We start from the raw sequence: 23,115 nt of genomic DNA on the forward strand, positions 1-23,115 counted from the left end.
ATTATTCACAAGGTATTCAGACCAGTAAGTGTAAAAATATGTTTTAAATGTACTGATAATTTGTACATATCGTTTACAAAGTCCTTATGTTTATTAGAATTGTTATTTTGACAATTTCTGTACATTATTCAGAACACATTCAGTGATGTACAGTTACTTGTTCTCAATGATGATTTTGTATCACATTTTGTTATTTTACCCACTGATCAGAAACATTTTTGCATCAAAATATTAAGACAATAACCACAACATAATAACAACCCTCAAATCTATAGCGGTTGAAGTTCTGTTGTGCTTAAGTCTTTCTCTAGGCCAGATATGGTCTCACAAAACCACCAACACAGTTGGGTGCCAGAAAAGTCAAGGAAGACACACAGTGCTGCCTTCTCTGCAGCTCTCCATCCAATAAGCATGGCCTAATGTTCTCCATTCCCTTCTTCTCCTGTCAGATACTGGAGCCAAGAGATGGGAGGTATGGAAACCAGAGTTTTGTTGTTGAGTAAAAAGAAAATCCCAATAATTTTGTGAAGAAAATTAGATTTTTCTGAGGAATTTCAATTACTGTAGGCTCTTCAGAATAGCACTCCAGTCTACACTGTCCTTTCCTGGAGGTGCTGGCTGTTTTTGTGTTAACAGGCAGGGAACAAGGCTCCTAATTCAGTCTGTGTTGCTGTCACTGAGCACAGCTATTATAAACATGGAAATTTGCTCTGGTGGGCGTGGCTGTTAGAACAGGAAAGGGAGGGGGGTGGGGAAAAATGGAGATTTAAAATAAAAAAAAAACCCTCTTAAAAATAAAAAAATATGAAAGCATTCAAAATCAGTGACCAGAACTGCTAGCTAAATGACCATATCCTAGTTTAAACATTTTTCCTTGGAAAAAAATGTACTTCTCCTAACGGAGTATTTGCTTCCCTACCTCTTCCCCCGTTTTAGAGTTGCTTGCAGCTAATGTTGGGGCAATATGGGCCAAACCACGTGCACAGTGTGTGTGCACTGACTCACCTGACTGAGCCCATGAGGCTTTACTCTATGCCTTCACACTCGGCTCTAAGCAACTGCTCTGTAGGGCCATAAAAATACTGTCAATACCAATAGAAAGAAGTAGAGGAAAAACAAAACCCAAACATGTGTAACTTAGTTTAAAAAACAAAATACCCTGCAAAGGTTTTCTGCCTGTTGTTTTCAGCCTGGGTTTCCATTTGCTTTTCCCAAATGAGGTACTGATGAGATGTATTTAACTGTTACAGGTTCCTGGAGTTTCCTTTTAGGACCAAGACTAGAATTCAGCACCTCTTTACCATAAGATAGGAGGGGCGTGACTGCAATGAAGGAACTAGACTGAAGTGCACCTAAACACTCAGGCCTAGGAAATTACACCGAGAACACAACTCCCACCCCCCACCCCCACCCCAGCGTTGGATGAAGCCAATTATTTCTCTGGTTAAACCAAACAAATCTCAGGAAATTCAACCGAAACTTATCTCTGGGACAGAACATGGGAGACAAGGGTTAATCCTCAGGACTGCATTTCAGTCCATTAGAGAAATGTTTATGGCATGAAGTACTGTGTAAGGAATACACGACAATATACATTAGGATCTTTACAATATTAAATGCATAATATACAATTCTACAGGTATCTTACAGAGGAAGGTGAATGGTGTGCCATCTGTTCAGATATGGCAGGACGGGGTAGCTTTTTCCATCAGTGAGTGTATAAAGTGTCACACTATATAAAATCAAAGAAGGAACAGCTTAGCTTGACAGCCCCCCAAACACCAGACAAGCCTGGCTCAGTACCTGTTTGCACAAGGGAGGGAACAGGCCCCCAGTGGGCTCATTTGTTTCTGTTCTGGGTCTATGTTTCTGTCAAATTCACTGTCTGGACTGAGGGGCCCCAGATCACCAGAAGAGCTCAGTCCCTCTCCTTAATGACCATGTTTGTCTAAGAACAGTTTAATTAAAATTCAGTGTCTACAACAGGATTCTATAAATTAATGTGGGAGAAACTAAATTGTGATTAGCGCACGAATTAGTGACTGAGGCCCCCAATCATGCCACACAGCAATGAGCAGGATTTCACAGAACGCTATTTATAGGCTGCCACCTGCAAACACAGTGCTGTCTCCTGAGTTACAGAAGCGGCTGCTGCTTAAGTCAGAAGAGATGATAACTGTTTTCATTAAAGAAACATTGGAGGGGCCAAATGAAAGTGGTGGGGACAGACCTTCCCTTAAGAGACAGACACACAGCACAAGGGCAAGTATGCCATCAGTATTTCAAAAATACTTTTAAATTAACAGAGAAAGAAGAAACAAAGATGCATCCCATCCTGCAGTGCACGAGCATAAAGGGTGGCTTTTTCCTAAAGCTCCAGACAGAGCATGTGCTGACCTCCCTCCCTCACCCCCTGCAGGGGCACCAGGACCTGAGATGCCTGCACATAGAACAAAGTGGGGGAGTGGGGGAGACAGGGCTGGCATCTTCCTTGGTCTGCTTTGCTAATACGAAAGCTTCCATACTTTGGCCTTGGTTTTTGGGGTCCTGTCCTGGGGTTGGGGCTGCTCTCAAGGTGGATCTTACTTTCGAGAATAGGCCGCAATTAGTCACACTGATAAGTTTCCTTTTTTTAAAAGTATTGAGCACCAGATAAATATGCATCGGTCCTTGTCTGTTTCTCCAACCTCGGCAGAGAAGCCACTTTCATTTTAAATATTGTAGAAAAATAAGCCATTTACTAGCATGAACAATCACAGACGTCAGACACACGCATGGAGATGTGGAGCACGTCTGGCGAGACGTGATGCCTCAGATGAGGCAACATCCAGCACAGTGTCACACTGGCCTCAGCCCCTCCCAGGGCCTTCGGCACCAGGTCAGGAGGGGGGTTGGGTGTTCCGGAAGGCTGTTGACTGGGCTCCTTCCACACAGGTCCTGTCACTAAAGCCCAATCAAACACCCCTCCAGCACTGGCTAAGTGCTGGTTAGGTCCAATGCCACCGCTGCTGGGAGGAAACTGCATTCAATCACCTTCCCGCAAAGCCTCCTGTCCACCTGCCAGGCATGCTCTGGGGCTTTACAATGAGGACTGACTGGGTGACCGCCCCTAACTGGCCGAGGAGCTCCACACCCGAGTTGCTAACACTGTTTTCCGACCCCCTTGGTGCCTCCCATGGGGATGGCTCAGCACCAAGACGGCAATGGCAGGCCTAGTCCAGGGGTTCCTGTTTTATCCGGATTGTAGTTGGAGCCTGCTGAAGCCGTCTGTCCTGCCGGCACAGCATATATTCACTGAACTGGGAGGAATCCACCCCTCCCCCGCAGCTTGCGGCCACGCTAAAGCCTTTCTGAAACAGTCTCTCGAGGACCTGTGAAGTCAGAAACAACACAGAATCAGTACTGGCCCCCACAACCCAAGACCCAGAACCCAGCGCTGAGCCCTGGCACTCCAGCCTGGAAAGAAACTCCTGGCTCTGGAGAGACCCAAGAATGAAAGTTCTATGGTCAGAATTTAATACCTCATTTCAAATGACTACACCATGTGGAAACACAAGTTAATCAAACACACAAATCCTGCACTAGGCATTTCAAGACTTCTGGAGAGTGGCCCTGAATAGCAAGTAAGCTAATGTCCCTTTGGTGGGTTTTTCAGTGGGGAAAGCCTGTTGGGACAAGGACCTCTTCTTGCCTGTGGACACACCCTGGCCCTGAGGATCTCATGTGGCATGTGGTTAGACTGGGGTCTCTGAGCCCTTGGGATCGCAGTGTGTTGCTACGTTTGTCAGAGTTAGTGATTTCACAGGCTGTGGGCCCAGCAGGAAGGAGCTCTGGCTCCTTCCAAGAGGGTCCCGGTCTGTGTTCTGTGTTCCTAGGGTCTCTCTATGAGGAAGGCCTCATTCCTTGAGCTTATGACTCAGGAACTCTAGTAGGCAGCAAAGCTCTCACCCAGGGCTGGCCTTCTCACCCAGAATCCCTCTCCCCAAACCCTGCCTAACACTAGTCAGACACACAAATTCCAGACAGCTTTCTCTGAGTCTGAGCGGCTCATGAGCTGAGAGGGGAGGTCTGAAGACCCTGCCAAATAATTAAGGCTCATATAAACGATAGAGATGCTGCCCAGGGCTGCAATCTGCACTCAGCTGTGAGCTCCTGGAGCCGCAGCCGGCAAGGCCTGGAGGCAGGAGGAGTCCAGCTGGTGCCTGGGGCCGAGGGGGGAGAGATGTCCATGTGTCCAGACACTCAACTCTTCCCATGAGAGGCTTGGGGGAACCCAGGGCACCTCACCCCAGGCAATGACAGACGCTGGGACCAGGAGGGAGTTAAGATGGACAAGCAGAAGAAATGTTCATACCCCCTTTTTAGTGGACAAAAACTCTACTCTCTGCCCCCTTCTTCCCTAGCCTATTTTACTCTCCAGAAATGCCCCAGGCCTGGGCTCAGGGAAAGGACTATCTAACCAGGCACCAATTCAGCATCTTATCATCTTCTGACCTTAAAAAGCCCTGACCTATCCTATGAGATACAGACTTGGTCAGGATGACAGGAAGGAGGCAGGAGCCATGGGAAGCACATGGCACTGTATGGGCAGATGGGCAGACAGAGCTTTGCGGAAATCTAGACCCTTGGGTATTCTCCACAGGCAGGATACATGTCCCCTCAAGTGAGATTTTACACACACACACGTACACCCTCTGAGCTACTGGCTCCACAGAAATTTACAGACCTTTCCCAAGGCCTCTCTGGCCCCTAGGAATGGGTGAGGGGCTGAAGGCATCAGAAGGCATCTCAACCCTTACTAAGCAAACCTTCAAACCATCCTCCTCCCATGCCTCATCAGTGTCTCCATAGAGATAGGGAATAGAACTATGGTTTCATAGATCCAAAGAATTCCCAGATGAGAAATTCTCTCTACCAATTCAGGTCGCCACATTCCCTGAAATGTATAGTTAGAGAACTGCCTAAGGCATTGAAAGGTGAAGTGACCTGCCCAGGGCCACACACAGGCCAGTATGTGACTGAGGTAGGATTTGAACCCAGAACTTCCTGGCTCCATATAAATGAAAAAAAGATCTGGATGAAGTGACCTCAAAGAAACTGGTTTTACGTGCATATGTGTATCTATGTATGTACATGTTGGATGTAGGGATACATCAGATTAGTCTAAGAAATTCATCCCCATAAGATGTCCACACATGTCCATGAGATATGGCCGGCCTGTAGTGTCCAATAGTGGTTGCAAGTACAATGCTATGACTAAACTAAAGGCGGCAGGCTTTAGCTGACCTGTACGTGCTGAGCAGCACCGACCCACATGGCCTGAACCACAGGAAATCAGATGCCAGGACTTTCCCTGGCAGATCCCAAGCTGAGAAATTTCAACTGTGAGAAGAGCTGGTGTCTGATGCCCTGGGGGCAGTCTGGGGTTGTGAGCCCTCCCCAAGTTCATCTTTCTTTGATTCTCCTCCTCAGTTCCCTGGAAGTCCCTAGTCCTGGGCCTTAAGCCCCTCCAACCTTGCCCTTCCCAATTATAAAACCTTCACCTGCTTGTTCAGCCCAAGCCCATAGGAAAGCTCTGGTCATGATCAGAAGTGGTCCCCAGGATCTCCAGGGTAGGGGCCCGTATTCCATGTCCACGTCTAGCCCTTGTCCCACCCTCTTCCTGGTGCCTATTTAATTTTGAGCCTAACATGAGGCTCCAAGTGTCAAATGAAGCACATTTGGTTGAAAATACTTTGGGCCATTTTTATAAAACATCCTTTTGCCCACAAAAAAAAAAAAAGTGCAGAGATCAATTTTTTTTTTAAGTCCATCCCGCAGGCACCATCACTTAATTATGAGGGAGACATAAATTATGCATCGACACATTGTTGCCTTCTCTGGAAATGGCACAGAGGCTTCTGGGGTTTGGGCAACTCAGTCTCTATCTGTGTCTGCCTCTCTGTCATCTACCTCTCTGTCTCTTGCCTTTCTTTCTCGGTCTTTCACCAGGTCTATATGGGAATGAACGGAACCCCAAGGCATATTATTCAGAAACCCTAACCCTATTTCCTGGCAAGGCTGGGTTGTGGGGAGAGGGAGGGAGAAGGATGGGAAGGAGCCTTTTTGGTCAGTTTATATCAAGATGGCCTTGGGGAAGGAAATGCATAGTCACTAGGGGCCAAACAGGGGCACAGAAAGCTAGTAGCAATGCCCAGAAGGCTAAGCGTGTGGTCACCAGCAGAACATGTGGCCAGTGACAGGGTGAGTGGCTATTAGCAGGCATGAGGTCAATGCAAGATGTGTGCCCTGGGCCCTCACCTGTACGGAGTTGAGCCGACAATAGCCATTCAGCGGGAAGCGGATGACGTGTGTGGGGTCCTGGTTCCACCCAGCATTGACAGAGTTGCACATGACATCACCGGTCTCCGGGAAGACTTCCTCAATAAGTGCCTTCTCCCCACTGAGGGCAATGCGCTCGCCAAGGTCAGGTGTCACACGAACCACAAGGCATTCACAGGCCTGGCCACGGCGCCGCTGCTCCTGTTCCTGCTTCCAGCGGTCTAGCTCCCTTACCATCGGCTGCAGCTGGTAGTAACGTGCCTCTTCATATAGGAGGCTGAAGTCCTGTGGACCAGTTGGGGAGTGGGGAGGACGTGCCAGGGAGCAGAAGGATATGAATTGTCATATTCTAATCTTCACCTCAATCCTAAGATCACTGAGGGGCTTCTGGGATACCTCCCTCCCCAGAGGCAGACAGGAAGGACGCCCAAACCCTATTTTACAGATAGAGAAACTGAGGCCCAGGTATTAAATGTTATTTGCCCACATCAGGTCAGCAGGAGACCTAGGGTAGACCTTGTGTTCTGACCCATGGAAGACTGATGGGCGAGGGGGAGAGGAACATAATCTCTGTGTTTGCCTGGGACCTAGCTCCTTGACGATGAGCCGGCTCTGTGCTAGGCCTTTATTTGCAATGGGAAGAGCACTGGATGAAGTGGCCTCTTAGGTTCTTTCAGTCTTGGTGCTCTTAATTTGTGTCTGAAAGTTAGGCCCCAGACTTTGGGCTATGTCCTCAGGACCTGGATACTGGGGGTTGGGGGTGCTATACTTCCAGAGGACAGGAATCAGCCAAAGCCTCAAGACTACTCACATCCTTCTGAAGTCCCCTGACTATACACACCTTCCTAGAAGCCCCTGACTGTTCACACTTGCCACAGGCCCCTGATCACACAGAAGTCTTCACCTAAGTGGGTCCTTTCACTGATGGGGCTCTGGCCCCACAGCAGTCTCTCCTTGGGTAGGCAAGAGCTTTACATAATTTAAAGATGGTATACTTTGGATTGTGATCCTTCCTCCCAAATAACCTGGGACTTCATGCCTAGGACAAGCTTGAGGCTACTGCCACTCCCAGGGCCACCTAATTGTGAGGACACCCTGATAAACAAATAAGCTACAAATATGAGAAAATAGAATTAGTTTAGAAAAACCAATTTAGCCTTTGGCCTCATCGTTTAACTTTTTATGGTATCCATGACAACCAGTGGACCATTTATTAAATCACAGCATCCCTGTATTATCCTGTGTCAGTGGGGAACATGATGGAGTTGCCTGTGCACAGGTCAGGAGCCAGCCTTCACCCAGGCATGCAGTAACCCCAGCCAACACCCACCCACCTCACCTTGAAGTCATCTGGCAGGAGGAGTTTGGACGTCCGCAGGAAGCTAAGGACATATCTGAATATTTCCCCATCTCGATCAATGAAATAATGTTGCTTCAGACTGTCTAGTACGATGGGCTCTGTGCCATTGAATAGACGACTTATCCTGAGATGGAAAAAGGAAAGAAACGTGGTTGGAAAGGAAGAAACCAGAACGCATGAACTAGACCCCATGATTTGAGCTATGAAACTGGTAGGTCTGAAGATACTGAAGATTAAGACTTGAAAGGGACCTTCGAAGTCATCTAGCCCAACCTGCTTCATTTTACAGAAAGGGAAACTGAGGCCTAGAAGGAACATTTGCTCAAGTAAGTGACAAGAGTTGGGTTTAAACCCAGGTTCTCCAATTCCAAATCCAGTGTTCTTCCTACTATGCAATCCTGCTTCCCAAGGTCTTGGGTGACTCTACTTTGGAGGAGGATATAATGGGATGCAGGAATGGGAGCAGTCCCCCACCTCCCAATAGACACACTCAATCAGACTCATAATATACACATAAAGGAGGCTGAAGGATGTGATGGTGACAGAAAGGTTGGCATGAAGGCGGGTGAGGTGCAGCATACCTGAGGATGCTCAGAACACGACTGCCAAAACAGAGAAATCGGAGATTACCTGCCACACTAATGGGTTAATTGTTCTCCTTAGGGAGAAATGTCTCTGGCTCCAATTGGAAGGAGTCAGTGTAGATACAAGGAAGAATTTCTTCTGCTCTGTTCTATTTGTGTAAAGGGGCAGTGACCAGACCTGTACACAGAGTCTAGGAGTAGAGGAGCATTTACTATTCCAAAGAGACTTCCAAGGCCCTCTTCTGAGGTATAAACCCAGAGAGCCCATAATGGTGCTTTGGGGAATTCTTTGACAGCTTTCACACCACTATCTCAGCCTCTAATTCTTTGGAGAAAATAGAGAAGGCTCAAGAGACATTAGATTTTAGGCAAATCCATTTTTAACAAAGTGAAAGTTGAAGTTGTAAGTCATCATTTGATACTAGCCTGGTGTGAGGCCAAAGCCTTTTTCCCCCCAACTCATAGCCTTAGAATAAAGCTGGCCACACTTTCTGGATGAAATACTAAAGTTCAATTTAGTAAAAAATAATTTTCTAAAACATCCACCAGTAAACCTTAGGAAACACCCATTTCAGGGTAGGGTAATACCTGGCTCTTATACAGGGTAATTTAACAAAATGACTAACTTTGGATTCAGAAGCCCCCAGTTAGATCCAAGATATGCCAAGATATGAGTGCTAGGTCTGCAACTAGAATTCTCCTTGTATCTCCCCCTGCTCTGTGTTGTGGACAGACAGGCCCCCTTCCCACTTCTTCGGCCAAGCTAGGTCCTAGTAGTACTCTGTGTGCCTATAGAAGTTGCCTTCACTTCTCCTTCAAGCCTAGCCAGCTTATCCTGGGGGAGAGAGAAGCCCTGCCAGGCATAAGGACAGACCGATGGACCACCAGCACTTCTGCTGTCACGAAGATGGCCTGTAAAGACGGGCTAAGCCAAACATGAGAAAGCAGACTCCCTGATGGGCAGAAAACTAAAGACTCATCTACTAAATGCATGTTCCTCAAGGGGCTTTAGCCTGCTTGTAAGGAGGCCTAGCTCCCCTATGCAATGGGAGAGATCCAGGTAACCAAAGGAAGTCTTTCTCATGCCTTATTTGCTCTTCTGGAATTATGTCCATGCATACACAGCCATTGCCTGTGGCTACTACCCCTTTACTCTGTGCATATTTTCTCCAAGTCTTTCTTGGGAGCCAATGCCATACTCCCCACAATGGTATAGGCAGAACAGGAGAACGAGGGATCTGGGCTCAGTCTTTTGCAGTGAAGGAGCTACGTGGGCTCAGTGTAGTGGCCTCAGTTCTGCCAGCAGTGAATGAGGGACCTTTGTTCAGTCCCTCTGTCTAGTGAAGGAAGGATCTCAGTTGTTCGCTTCCGCAGTGTTTGATTTAATCAGCCCCACGTTTCTGGGGAAATTACCAATGCCTCGATAAGACCCAAGGTTGCAGGGCTTGAACTTCCAAGGCTGGGGTGGCTAGGCTACACCTGGAGCTTGCAATAAGATTACACTTCTAAAACAATCTTTGGACAGATGCTTCTTATCCGAAGAATCTTAGGGAAGTCGGGAGAACCCACTGAAACCATGTAATTCAGATAGTAGAACCAAAGCTAGAGCCAAAAAAGGCCTCAGAAGCCAACTGGTCCAACCCCTTCATTTTACAGATGAGGAAACTGAGGCCAAGGTCACACAGGTAGTAATCATCAGAGATAGGATTTGAACTCGGGTCTTCTGAACTCTTGTTTCAATTCCTCTTTTCTTTACATGGGGGAAAAATGAAATCCAGGGAAAGGAAGTAAGTAGCCCATAGTCACATACACACTAGTGGCAGATCTGGGATTTGAGGCCAGTCTCCTGACTCTGGTCTCTACCACAGGGCTCCATCTCTGCTTAGGTACAGGGCGTCAGTCTCTCAAGAGTTAAGGCTCATTTGGGGGACTATTTGAGGACTGATAAGCTTGGAACAACACTGATTTTCTGGGTATTTCGGAATCAAAGCCCTAATCCTGTCAAGCCCTGCGTCCTGCTGACTGCAAATGGGGAGGAAGGCCTCCCAAGTATTTCATTGACTTACTGTGCTTATCAGGAATATGCACACCAGGTACTGGGCATGCCCTATCATCCCCCAAACAAGAATATCAAAGCCGGAGTGTGTAATGACTAATCAGGAGAAAATGGCTCAACCTTAGGAAACCTACCTCTCATTTATTGGTGTGTGCACTGATGGGGAAGGAGGTGATGGTGGTAAAAAGATAGTACCCTGGGCTAGTGATGCCAAAGTCATAGATTCTCCATCTCTAAATAATACCCAAGCTAACCCTTAACCCCAGCAACAGACTGACCCTAACAGAGGCCACTAGCCCTGATCTCATGCAGAACAGTGACCCTTATCCACCAGACTGTACCTTAACATTGGTAACATTCTAGAACCTGACCCTGGCTACAGAATGACCCTTAACAAGAACTTTTAGGCTTGGAAGGGACTTTAGAGGTCATCTAGTCCATTTTCCTCATTTTATAGACGAGGAAGCAGGCCCTAACCATTGCCACAGACTTGACTTCCTGCCAGCTTTCTTGTGAACAGATGAGTGTGGATGGCTCAGTGCAGCCCACAGGTAATGAGCTCACAGGTAATGAGGATGTTCTTGAGAGACACTGGGGATGTTCTCAAAAGAAAAGGGGACGCTACAGAAGGACATTAAGGATCTTATTGAGAAGCAGTGAGGACCTTCTGCAGGAACAATGGGGTTGTTATTGAGGGTAATGGAGAAATTGAAAAGAACAGTGAGGATGCCACAGAGAAGATAGTGAGGATACTATGTTGGGACGGTGTGGAAGCCACTGGTGGACACAGGTGGATTACAGGGGGCCAGAGTCATAACATGGAGTATGAGGCAGGGCTCTGCCTTTGTTTCATCATTGGCTACTCCTGGGACCTCTGGGGATCACCATTTGTCTTATGGGATGTAAAAGGCAGATGATCCACAGCCAACCTGCACTCAAACTATTGTCACCATGATAGCTTCTATGCACTGAAGAAAGAAGACCCCGAGCCCTCCCTGTAGGCCAGTGGAGTCTCCCTTAATCTCCTTCTTCAAAGCCAGCCAGATATCACTGATGGCCCCCACAAATCCCTTCTCCCTTAGTGGGTTTCACTGTTCCTTATTCCCCAATTCTCCAACATCATTGCTTTCTCTGACTCTATCTCACTGAACCTTCTTGGAAATCATTCTTTAAAACACACACACATAAGACATTGATTTTTTTTTAAAGAGTTGGGGCAAAAAGAATAAAAAAATTAATAATTGAGTAAGGATCAGGTTGAAGGAGATCTGAGGCTCTAAAGAGAATCTCAGGGAAGCCAATGTTTCTATAAAGACTCGGCTAAACCTTATCCTGAGTCCATGACTGTGAGAGCACACAGACTAATTATGTGACCAGGGTGCACAGTCGTGGCACGATGCACAGATTGGCCATACCACAGGAGCTGACAGCCCTCGAGTAGCACATGGACTAGTCTGCGGTCATGATAGCAATTTGGAAAGAATGCTAGATTTGGAGTCCGAGAAACTGGGTTCGAACCCCAGTTCCTCCACTTAGTACTCATGTGACAAGCAGCAAGGCCTCTCTTGTGACCTCCATTCCTTCATCGGTAAAGTGAGAAGGCTGGAATGGCATCTCTAGCTCCCCTTCTAGCCCTAAATCTATGTTCCTAATATGCCAAGATTCATTAATAAGCCATAAGGCTGGGTGAGGGTTTAAATTCTATTCACAAAACAGAAGCTGTAGGGAAGGGGCTGGTGGTTATCTGATCACCCTCTCTAAAACTGACCTGTTTAATGTGGGTTGAACTTTTCCTCAGTGGGCAGATTCTTGCCCCATGTCTCCTGACAACTGCCCCTGTCCTTTTACCAATCAGAAAAAAGAACCCAAGGTTGAACCTTAAGCCAGCCACATGTTCCTAACATCCTCAGTGTCACCATGGAGCAGAAATTCCCTCTTCCCTCTCTGTACCTTTGTGTAGGCTGGAACCCCCCCTCCCCAACCCCATGCCATCCCATATCACCACCACTATTTAGCATCCTTAACTTCCTTCAAAGCTCAGCACAGACACCACTTCCTACAGGAAGGTTCTTTTAATTCCCTCCCTTCAATTGCTAGTACCCTTCCCCTAAAAAATATTTTGTATTTACTTTTGTGTGGACATGCTGTTTCCCCTCCTAACTGAATATAAACTAGAGAGTAAAAATTGTGCAGTTTTGTCTTTGTACCCCTAGTGCAAGGAAGACAGGGGGCACTTAGTAAATGTTTAGGGAAGGAATGAATAAAGTCCAGATTAGTCACTGCGCCAGGGACACTAACAGGTAGGTGGACAGATAGACCGAAAGCCGTGCAGGATGGCAGACAGACAGACGGCAGGCAGGCAGGCAGGAAGGCAGATGGGCAGGTAGGGAGCTAGGCAAGCAAGCGGCACTCAGGGCATTTGGCTGAGCCCTTGGGCTGTGAGGCTCACGGAGGGGATGTCATACAAACGTGATCAGTGTGCCTCACGGCAGTGACATCACACCAGTGGGCAGGCAGCATTCGTGGAGGACGCATCAATTTGCAGCCACAGCTGCCCACATAAAAAGAAGCAGTTAAGAGGAAAAACACAATTTGCTATTCTAAGATTCCCCCACATGAAGGGAATGTGTACACATGGGACAAATGCATGTAGACAACCCAGAGATATGTCATGCTTGCACAGACATGCAGATTCCTACTACACTGACCAGAAGCTGTGTGGAGGCACATATGGGTCCCTTGTATGGAAACCCACAGATATGGACATGGGTACATCTATATATGTGGCTCCCTATCAAAGCAAACCACAGATCTGTGTGCATTCGTGTGCCCATGTGCATATGTGTGGATTCACATTCTGTGTGCCCACAGCTAAAACAGCATGTACCCTCTGCTACAGCCTCCTTGCCCATGTGGGACCAACTACATACCAAAAGTTGTTAGTTACTGAGCTGGCTGAGATTATAGAGCACGCTCCAAGAAAGGATTCTTAATAAAACACAGCAGATAAACAAGGACAATGGGACATCAGACCTTCGGGTACCAAAGGCTGAAGCCTTTTGAAAAACAGCAATAACCTGCCCCCCAAAGGCGACAAGCTTCTGCCATGCAGATGACCACAGGGCACAGAGAAGGAAGATGATAAGGATGTAATTCTGGGTTTCAAATCCAGGGTCACTGAGAGTGGGCATTCATCTGGCCTCATTCTCCTGCATTTAGGCTCAGAGCTTTCAGCCCTCTTCCTTGCAAAAGACTCTCCTTCTGTAGCCCTCCTTCAGCACAGAACTTGAAACTCTTTCCATTTCCCCTGACTACTCAGTTGTGATTACATCACAAATGCAGTTTTGCTATTCTCAGGGAAGCTATTCCACAGAGTATTGTGGGCAAAGGTTTTATTAATTTAACTCAAAAACGTCGTCAACTGATTAAGGGTTGATCTATCTAAAACAACTCGGGAATGCTGCAGACGGCAAAATTGAAATTAAATACTCAGACTCTGTCTCTCTTCACAGACATATCTCGCTATGTGTGTTGCCCTCACATGTTGCTTTACACAGATCCGTATCACCTCCCTCCATCGTCTGCTGACACAAGAGGACTATCACCCCACAGGTCAGTTATAAACGATTACCTATCTATACTTAGAGCTCCTCCACATCCAGCCAAGAAACACCCACTTTAGTCTAAGCGAGAAGCAGAACTGTTCCAAAGCCTTTCTGATCACCAACAAATGAGTCAACAATCCCCTGGGTTTCATCTCCAGCTGACTTATACTTTGATGGGTTACACCGTGGAAGTGTCTATTAAATATGCCTGTTCCTGGAAGTGTCAGCAGGGATTTCCTTAAAGCTGTAGGAACAGATGTGAGGCTCGTCACACAGCCGCTGTAGTGCCAATGCATGCCCTCTCATCTCCTCTGCAAATGTCCGTCCTCATCTGCTGTAAATTCTCCTCCACTGGGAGGAGATACTTCTGTGCAATCAGGCCTTCAGATCATCTTAATATACAAGTTTCCAAAGCAAGCCACTTGGCATTTGGGACATAAGTGAACAAATATTCCAGGTTAATTTTTTCCCCTTAAATTAAGTGATTCAAGCAATTTAAATGAACGTGACTCTCCTTCTACAGTCATTTCCATTTTGTGCCCAGACTTGGTACAGCTCTCAGTGATGCCCTGTCCAGGTACCAGAGTCAGTTCCATGCTCAGATAAAGCACACGGATCCTTATTGGCTCCCAGTGATGCCAAATGGGGCTACGGAAAGAATACTGGACTTGCTTACTTGTAAGGCCTAACCCCTCTGGGCTTCAGTTCCTTCGTCTGTAAAATGAGGGGGTTAGACTAGATCACTTCTAAGGTATTTTTCCAATTTTAGATTGATGAACCTATGATTCTCACCCTCAAAGCCACAGGTCTGATCTTCAACTTTAGGAATGGGCCTCCATGGACATTCTTGCTCCCATGGATAGGAAGAAAATCTCACCCCAGTGTAAGGCACTGTACTCCACTGGCACAGGAACCCAGGAAACATTTAATAGGAAAGTTTTGGACAAGAAAAGAAAATCCAACTTCACATACTGCCAAAAGTATGGGCCTAAGAAGAGGGATGGGCCAGAAATAGAAACTGCACCTAAAAGGATCTATTTATCTCTTCTCCAGAGAGGATGAGGATGATGATGAAAGCCAGCATTTATAAGGTTTGCAAAGTGTTTTACAAATATCATCTCATTTGATCCTCACAATAACCTTGAGAGGTAGGTGCTATTATTATTCCCACTTTACCGAAGAGTAAACTTAAGCAGTCAAAGGTGAAGTTACTTGCCCTGGTTCACACAGCTAATAAGTGAGACCACATTTGAACTCAGGTCTTCTGACTCCAGCTCTAGCACTCTATTGCACCACCTAGCTGCCTCCATAGATGATCCACAATCATTTATTTAAAATAGTTAAGAATATACGTTCTGGGGATGGGAGGTGACAATAGAGAAGGTGACTCACCAGAGCATTCCCAAATGGCCCCATCAAAGACAGACCAAAGCAGATGAACCCAAGGGATAGTTCTGACATTTCCTCATCTGTCATCATGGTTTCCCCATTAGCCAGCCCTGCTCTCTGAGATGATGCCAGAGACACTGCACTAGGGCCTCAGTGACCCACCTCATTTCCCTGCTGAGATATCATGAGGTATCTGCTTTTGACTCTTCCATCACAATCATTTCTAGCAAGTAAATGTCTAACAAAAGGAAGAAACTTGGTTGAAGTTCCCCAAAGGGTTAAAATCTGCAGTGGGATGAAATGACCTTTGACAGCTCTGTAATTAGCATGTTTGACAAAAAAGCATACACAATGGTCAGGAAAGTTCAAGGCTGCTCAGTGGGTGCTGGAAGCACAAGCTGCTCAGAGGAGTGTGTGGTTGGCCACCCAGGGCCAGAAAAGAACAACAGTGCAACTGAACAGCCACAGCTATGATCAACAGAGACTTCCCCCACAGGATTCGGCCATGACGGCAGGTGCCACAGAACCCATCCGTTTGGATGCAGGGCTGCTTTCTAAAAACAAAACTTTGTTCCCATAGAACTATCTTTCCTCATGCCGACAACCTGAGAGTCTGTGCCACCAGGTGCTTGAAACACTGTCTCCTACAACATATAGGAATGAGGGGAAAAAAATGACCTATCTGAGCTCCCAGGACACAGCCATCCCAAAACGATGTCCTCGAGCCCAGGCAGACACAATATATGGAAGAACCCATCACCAGGCACATGGTGATAAAGAAAGGTCTTCCTTCACTTGATGCCAGCCAGGTATATGGCAAAAGAAAGAAGCAAGGTCTTCCTTACCTCGAGTCCGGATACTTGGTGAGGGTAGCCAGACTGCTGGTGTACATGTGTCCCCCTACGTCGATATGCACGGGAGCGTTGGACTTGGTGAGCTGAGCTGGGAGCGGGATTCCCTGAGCTGCCAGGGGAGAGACTGGGGACCGTGTGAGAGAGAGTCGGGACATGCTTCTTCTCTCCTACGAATGCAAACAAAACAACAGAACAGTTTTTCTTTAGTGTAGCTGCGGATTTCCTTTATTTCTGGTGTGATCACAGATCTAATCAGATCACTTTTGCATCTGCCTGATCACATATTCAGCTGACAAATTATTGCCACCACTGTAATTAAGTGTATTTGCATCATTTTCTTCAAAGTACCAGAGGCTAAGAGAAAGATGCTTATTAGCAATAAGAAATCAAGAAAAAAAAATTTTTCAAGGTGTCAGCCTCCAGGGGCATAAAACAAACTGCAAAATCCTAATTAAAGGTCGCGGGCTTATGTGTTAGATGTGAAATATCCCCTGACAAACGAATCACCAATTTGTGAATTGGGATTCAGGGGGTTTTGCAAGTTTGTCTCAGTAACGAGACACCTCTAAATTAGTGACTTCCTCAGCACCTAAGGCAGTGAGTTTATATATGTAGTAAATTTCACATCAAACTAGGAGCATTTTTGTTTTAAAAATATATAATAGGCATGCCAGATCAATACCTATCATTTGGGTTTCACCACTGAATGAAAGAAAAGAAAGCGTAGAGTCCTGGGCAGGAGGGAATCTTGTGCTTCTGCTGAGACAAGAGCTAGAAAGGACCAGGCATCTTCCTGCTCTCACCACCTTCATCAGAACTGACATTGGAAATGAGAAATCATCATACCCAATCTCACTGAGTATCTATCCTTCCATATACTTCCAAGAATATCTGTGGCAAATTCCAATAAAATAGAAAGGTAATTGACTGGTCTGCAACCATAAAATGGAGCTCTGTCTTTAGAAAGTCAGCTTCAATTTTGTGGAAATCCGGACACTTGGATTCCCTACTACTGGAAAGTCTTTCCTCCCACCCAGTGCAGTCCCAGCATTGCTTCTCCTCCCATTCCCCCTGCCTACCACCTCCCCAGGTATCTGAAATGAAAGAGAGCCGATCCTCCCCTTCATCAGATTCCTACAAATATTTCCTTCCCCACTGCAGATTATCACTTACACAACACGCAATAGGATCAGTCACAGAGAACATATGAGCCAAGGTACTCCTCTGCTTCACACAATACTAGATCCATCACAGGCAACATACATGTATATGTTTTAGAGTTTCATGTCTATCACGTCTGTTACCAACTGTAATGCAACATATGCTCAGCATTATCATTATAAAACATTTCAGAGCCTAATCTAATTTTCCTGGTATTTTGTTTTGCAGTCATGATCCCAAGTATGGGCTTTCTTACATCAGCAAAGGGCTTTACAGACCACAGCACACGGTTAATATCTACTTTTACCAACTGGCTTTCCCACCACTCAGTAAAGCTCAAGCTGTCACCTGGAATCTGGTTGTCCATCTCATTGGGACAGACTTTTCTCAGCACGCTACCCATCCAAACCTCTTAGCTATCCCACCAGGAGACAAGACCCTGCACAGAAGAAAAGCCTCACGTGGGGCCCTTTAATGAGGTGCAATAGCAGCTGAGAAAACGTGACTTTTGTCCATGGAAAAGCTCCCCCCCCCCCTTTCCCAATGACAGCACAAGTCTTCTCCCCTCATATAGAGGGGGAGATCAGAACAGCCTCCAGCACCAAGCCATCAGCAACACCAAATCTAAATCCACTGTCTTAGACTTCAGCTCACTGGCCTCTCCCACAGGGGCACCCTAAGGCAGAAGGTACAAAGCTTGCCTCTCTCCAGCAAGGTCACAGTCAAGAGGTGGAGGACATTTATAAACAGGTCCCATTAAACACAGGAGTACTAGCTTAAAGCATAGACATGGCAAACAGCATAATGAAAACAACAGTTGCCTGGGAAGGCATCCCTGCCAGTGTGGCTGGCCTTTCTTTTCTGTGCCCCATATCCTCACCACTGCCACCCCCATTTTGAGTAGGGAGTCTATGTGGCCCTGAGGAGATGCTGTTTATTATTACTAATGACACTGTAGGCACACACTGTATTCACACACATATATACACACCACACATCTGTTCTAGCTTTAGTAAAAATAAAACCCTGCTTGCCTTCTGACATACCTATCAGGGTCAGCTTATACATGGCTTTTTTTTTTTTTTAAATTCTGAAAGGACTGGACAAATATGATTCAAGGAACCCGTGGGGACTAACTTCCTTGCTAACAGTTTGACATCTAAAAGTGATAACCCTGATATTCTACAGCCAGTTTTAACATATAGAATGGGGGTCCACTGGCAGGTGGCTGGGCATATTCAAGGAATGCCTCTCTGCTGTGATTTGGCTTCACGTTTGTGCCAGAAGATCTCTCAGATTTGGAGGTTGTAGCATTGAGGACCTGTGCATACGGCACACAGATTTAATTTATGGGGCTCACTGGAGGGTCTTATTCCCAGCTCTAGCTATACCTATAGACCACCAGGTCTCCAGAAAGGGGAAAAAACTAAGAAACTAAAATAGCTCCCATTGGGGGTGGAGCATTCTGACTTAGCCTAGGCCAGGGCTTTTAAATTACAGGGGAAAGTAACGTAAAAAGAAAGCTTTTATTTTATATTGCAATTTAAGTCATTACTATAGTTCCATAAAAGTATTTGTGTCAACTAAGTAGCTCCCAGACTTTGCCTGCATTCAGCAAACATGAGCTAACATTAAAATTTAAATATGACGGGCCTCCCATCACAAAACTTTTTCAAACCCAATTTTTCACTCCTCCGTTTCCAACTCACACACAATTCCCTGGTTGCTGCTAACCAGCATCTTTACGCACAACCCAGAAATTAACAGAGCTCCCTCCTGCATGAGGGTTCAAGACCTCCTGGTCTCTAAGACCCACCTTTAATTCAAAAGATTTAAAGTAGGTGCCCAAAAGACAAATAAAAGTTGACTGAGAAATTGCCACTGCCCACAGGCCTGCCCTTGTTCCAGCAGCAACATCATCCCATCCCAGAGAACGAGGCAGCAAGTCTCAACAGAAACAGTCCCTGCCCACAGCAGGCAAACTCGGTAGGACCTAATTTCCATAGCCTCTGCCTTTTCTTTTCCCCAACCTCAAACAAACACCTGATCACTGCACACCTGGCCACTACACATCTGATCACTGCATGCCCCACCATTGGGCATGCAATGATGGCTGCGTGCAGTCACTCTTTATGACAATCATTATACACCTGGTCACCACACAACCACCACTACACAGAGATTGACTTACACCATCATCCCCCACCCCATCACTCCAGTCCACCTTCACTGTACATTCCAGTCACTCCACATGCCATTATTGACATCCCAAACACCACCATCATTGCACACCAAGATCTTCTGCCCCAGCTTCTCTTCTTGCCTTTCCAAGCCGGCTGCCTAAGTACTGCTTGTAAAAGCGATTTGCCCATGCAAAGGGAAATAATCAGAATGCCACGCTCATTTACACACAAAATGAGTTTGTGTCCCATTGTGTTCACAGTTGTTCAGCTCTCTAGGGGTGATTAAACTCGCTGTGCGGCTCCAGCTTGAGATGATTTCACTGAATCGTTTCTCCGTGAAGTTGCTTCTTTGCGAAGCTGTTATTTTAACCATAAAAGGTAAACAGAAGGCAGTTGTAAGAGCGCCATTGAGCTCGCTGGCTGGCTTGCTCACTCAGAGCCCAGGGCTAGGCGCCTTGGGCGGGAATGCTGAAAGACTGCAGAATTTTCCAGGGTGTGGGCTCCTGCTCCAGGCTTGCAGCAACCCGGCTCCTTTAATGCATACTCCTCAGATACTGTTCAGATCCCACTCACAGCAAGGCTTTCAAAGTCTCAGAACTTTGGGGAGATGCAGGTTTCACCTGGGCTCACTGCCCAGGGCTATGGGAACCACTCCCAGTTGCTGTTGGGGCAACAAGGAGACACAGCCAGCCTGGGGCCCAAACCAGAGCAGGCCAGGCAGATCGAGAGGCTCAAGGCCCAGCTGGGAGAGCAAAAAAGAAGGGAGGGAGAAAAAGAAAGGCCCAGGGCTCAGCCAAAGAATAAGATAGAAGCCCAGGTCCTGGCCCAACGAAGGGTTAAAGGTGTCAAAAGAAGAAAACTAGAAAGGTGGGGGGAGGGCACTGGAGAGTGGAGTAGAAGGGGGATGAAGAGACAAAGTTAAATCAAGGAGCAGACACTTAGAGAGGCTGCAGATGGGAAACTCTCCTAATTAAGGATGTAAAAGCGCTTTGTTCCCAAAGTTTATTGTTGCCAGGATAAAAAAATTAATTGAAACTAATGCTGTTATTCACTCGTGCAGTTTAATTCCTTCATGCGAATTTAAGACATAAAGAAAACTGCAGGTTTCAGGATCCGCCTCCCCAGCCCTAGAGGGTGGGTGGGGGAAGGGTACCTCTGGCTGGGCAGCCTCCGCCTGTGTGCATGCATGTACTTGCCTATGTATACATATGCCAGTACACATGTCTGTGTACACATCTGTGCACGTGTGCATGTGCCAGTGCATGGATATGCATCTGTGCCTACTTGTGTCTGTAGGTGTATACAAATGTACCTGTACCTAAATATCTGTGACCCTATGTCCAAGTTGCATAGGTGCCCCTCAGCCTGTGGCACAAGCACAGGGCTCGGTCTGTGTCCTCGTCCTTGGTAGGATCAGACCTCTGCTCTCCAGTTTTCCTGTCCCACATCCCTAAATCCTAAAGAGAGATAACCCTGTCTCCAGGGGCTCTCCTCCCAACTTCTCCCGCTGCCCCATTTCGGCCACGAGGCTGGGTGTGTGGGGCGGGATCTGTCCCGGCACAAGCACAGACTTTACTTTTAATCCCTCCCGCATCAGTTTGGGCGCCAAACGCATGCCAAGTGTCTCCGCTCGGAGCTGGGCCCTGCGTGTGGTCACTCCCGACTGCCGGCTCACACCGGCCCCCGACTGCCGGGAACTTTTTTGAGGGGGAGGGGAAGTGCAGTTGGTTATATATCAAACTCCAGCGTGCCCCCAGAAGACTTAAACCACCTAGGCGCCCCTGAGTTCAGCCCCACGTGGGTACGTCTTTTCTGGCTCCACTAAAGGCCAATCCTCACCCCCTCCCCCCAACTCCCCACTGGCTACGGTCAATCCAATTGTGCCGTGGGTCCCAGGAGGAAGGATTAACATACTCCTAGGTCCCGCATAGCATGCGGGCTAGTATAAGAACCTAAGGGGACGCCCAGGGGCTCGGCCACGCTCAATGCCTCCTCCTCAGAGGCACCCCCATCCCCTTTGTGCGGCCGCAGGACCCACACCATGGCGGGTGCCCCATGTAGGACTCCGGCGCGCTCAAGCCCCTTGGGAAAGGGGGCACAAGCATTAGCCTCCAAGTGGCAGTCGCCATGTCCCCGCCCCCTGGGAAGGACCCCAGACCCTCGGATCCCCTTGCCTTCACCATCGTCTCCCGCTGGTCCGGACAAAAGCTGCGGATCGCGCGCCCCTGCCCTCCCCAAGCCCAGGCCGTCTCAGCGCCTAGCGCCCCCTGCCCTTTCCCGGATCCACTCACCGCGGGGAGTCGTCTCCTTGGCTCGGCGGCCCCTGGCCTTCCTCGGCCCCACAACGCGCAGCAACCCCCACGCTAGCCAGCCTCACTCAGAGCCTCCCGCCCTCCCCTGGGCGCGGCCAGGAAAGGGGCCACGGATCGGGCGGGGGGCGACCAAGTGTCCGGCCCTGCGGGCCAGGGTTGGAGGGGGGCCCGGGATCTGCATCTGGGGCCTCGGCGCCTTTAACGCCCCCCCCCACCCCTGCCCGTCCCTTAGTCTCCGAAGCGACTTTGTCCGAGTTGGGGAAGATACTCTCCGAAAAGAGGGCGCGCAGTCCCGAGCTCCGCGCGGAACCTCCGCGCCCTGATCCTTACCTTGGACATGGGAGACGCGGCGGCAGCGGCGGCGGCGGCGCGGTCACGGGCCCCCCGGCCCTGGCCCCCGCCCGCCTCCTCCCGCCCGCGGCTCGGGGTCTCGTGTGTCCGGGCCGCTTGGGCGCGCTTCTTTTCTCTGGTTTTTGGCCCCCCGGGTCGGTTCGGTCTCGTCCTCTAGTTACTTTCGTCCGAGCCCCCCCCCCCCTTCCTCCCCCTCCCCTTCCTCTTCTTCCTCTCCCTCCTCCTCCTCTTCTTCTCCGGCCTCCTCCTCCTCCTCCTCGCCTGCCTCCTCCCCCTCCTCCTTCTCTTCCTCTTCCCTCCCCCTCAGTCTCTCCCCCTTGCTCCCCAGCTTCTTTCCCCTCGCTCCCCGTCTCACTCTCCGTCTCTCTCTCTCTGATTGCTATTGAAGAAGGGGGGAAAAAACCCCAAAACAAGACCCTTTAAAATCGAAACCCGCCGAGACTGTGCTCTGAAGAGAAAGGGCAGTAATCCGTCTCTAAATACAGGAGTGAAACACACACACACACACACACACACACACACACACGCGCGCGCGCGCGACTTCTAGCTCGGGGCTTGGCAGACGCCTTCGGGGCAGAGGATTAGAGCTACAATTAGCTCAGCCCTGCTCCCGCCGCGGCTAATTTCTCGATAAAAATGTGATATTTTCCCTTTTTTACTGGGAAAACCAAAGGAGCCTCACCTCTTTCTCTCTCTTTAAAAATAAACCCAATTGGAGACCCTCCCTCTTCCCTCTTCTCCTCCCTCTCCCTGGTGCCCGCGAGAAATCCCCCCTACTGATGACAGGATGCTCTCTGTTCCTGTCCCTATCTTTCTTTCCTTGCCCCTCTCCTGCTCTTACCCCCTGTCTGTTCCTGCTTCTTTCACGGTATCGTTTTCTATCTTAGTCCTCAGCCCTATCTCTGGCCCTGGACCTGGCTCTGTTTCAGGCTTCCTTCT

At 48.0% G+C, this 23,115-nt stretch overlaps 1 protein-coding gene across 4 annotated transcripts; it reads right to left on the reverse strand.

The window, feature by feature from the left end:
• Nucleotides 1-1,512: 1,512 nt before the first annotated feature.
• Nucleotides 1,513-23,040, reverse strand: LOC114047183 (BTB/POZ domain-containing protein KCTD15). Of its 4 annotated transcripts, none has more exons than XM_027867994.1 (5): nucleotides 23,018-23,040; nucleotides 16,161-16,336; nucleotides 7,661-7,805; nucleotides 6,301-6,606; nucleotides 1,513-3,371 (listed from the first exon to the last, which is right to left on the reverse strand). In XM_027867994.1, exons 2-5 carry the CDS (start codon nucleotides 16,322-16,324, stop codon nucleotides 3,213-3,215), a joined length of 774 nt encoding a protein of 257 aa, XP_027723795.1. In that variant the 5' UTR covers nucleotides 16,325-16,336; nucleotides 23,018-23,040; the 3' UTR covers nucleotides 1,513-3,212. The 4 variants fall into 4 exon arrangements, with proteins under 4 accessions (XP_027723795.1, XP_027723793.1, XP_027723794.1 ...); XM_027867992.1 differs by lacking the exon at nucleotides 23,018-23,040 and adding an exon at nucleotides 22,156-22,191; XM_027867993.1 differs by lacking the exon at nucleotides 23,018-23,040 and adding an exon at nucleotides 21,805-21,870.
• Between the last annotated feature and the right edge of the window lie 75 nt (nucleotides 23,041-23,115).

The sequence above is a fragment of the Vombatus ursinus genome, unplaced genomic scaffold (genome assembly GCF_900497805.2).
Source record: "Vombatus ursinus unplaced genomic scaffold, bare-nosed wombat genome assembly UNPS02014786.1, whole genome shotgun sequence".
In the NCBI taxonomy this organism is placed as follows: domain Eukaryota; kingdom Metazoa; phylum Chordata; class Mammalia; order Diprotodontia; family Vombatidae; genus Vombatus; species Vombatus ursinus.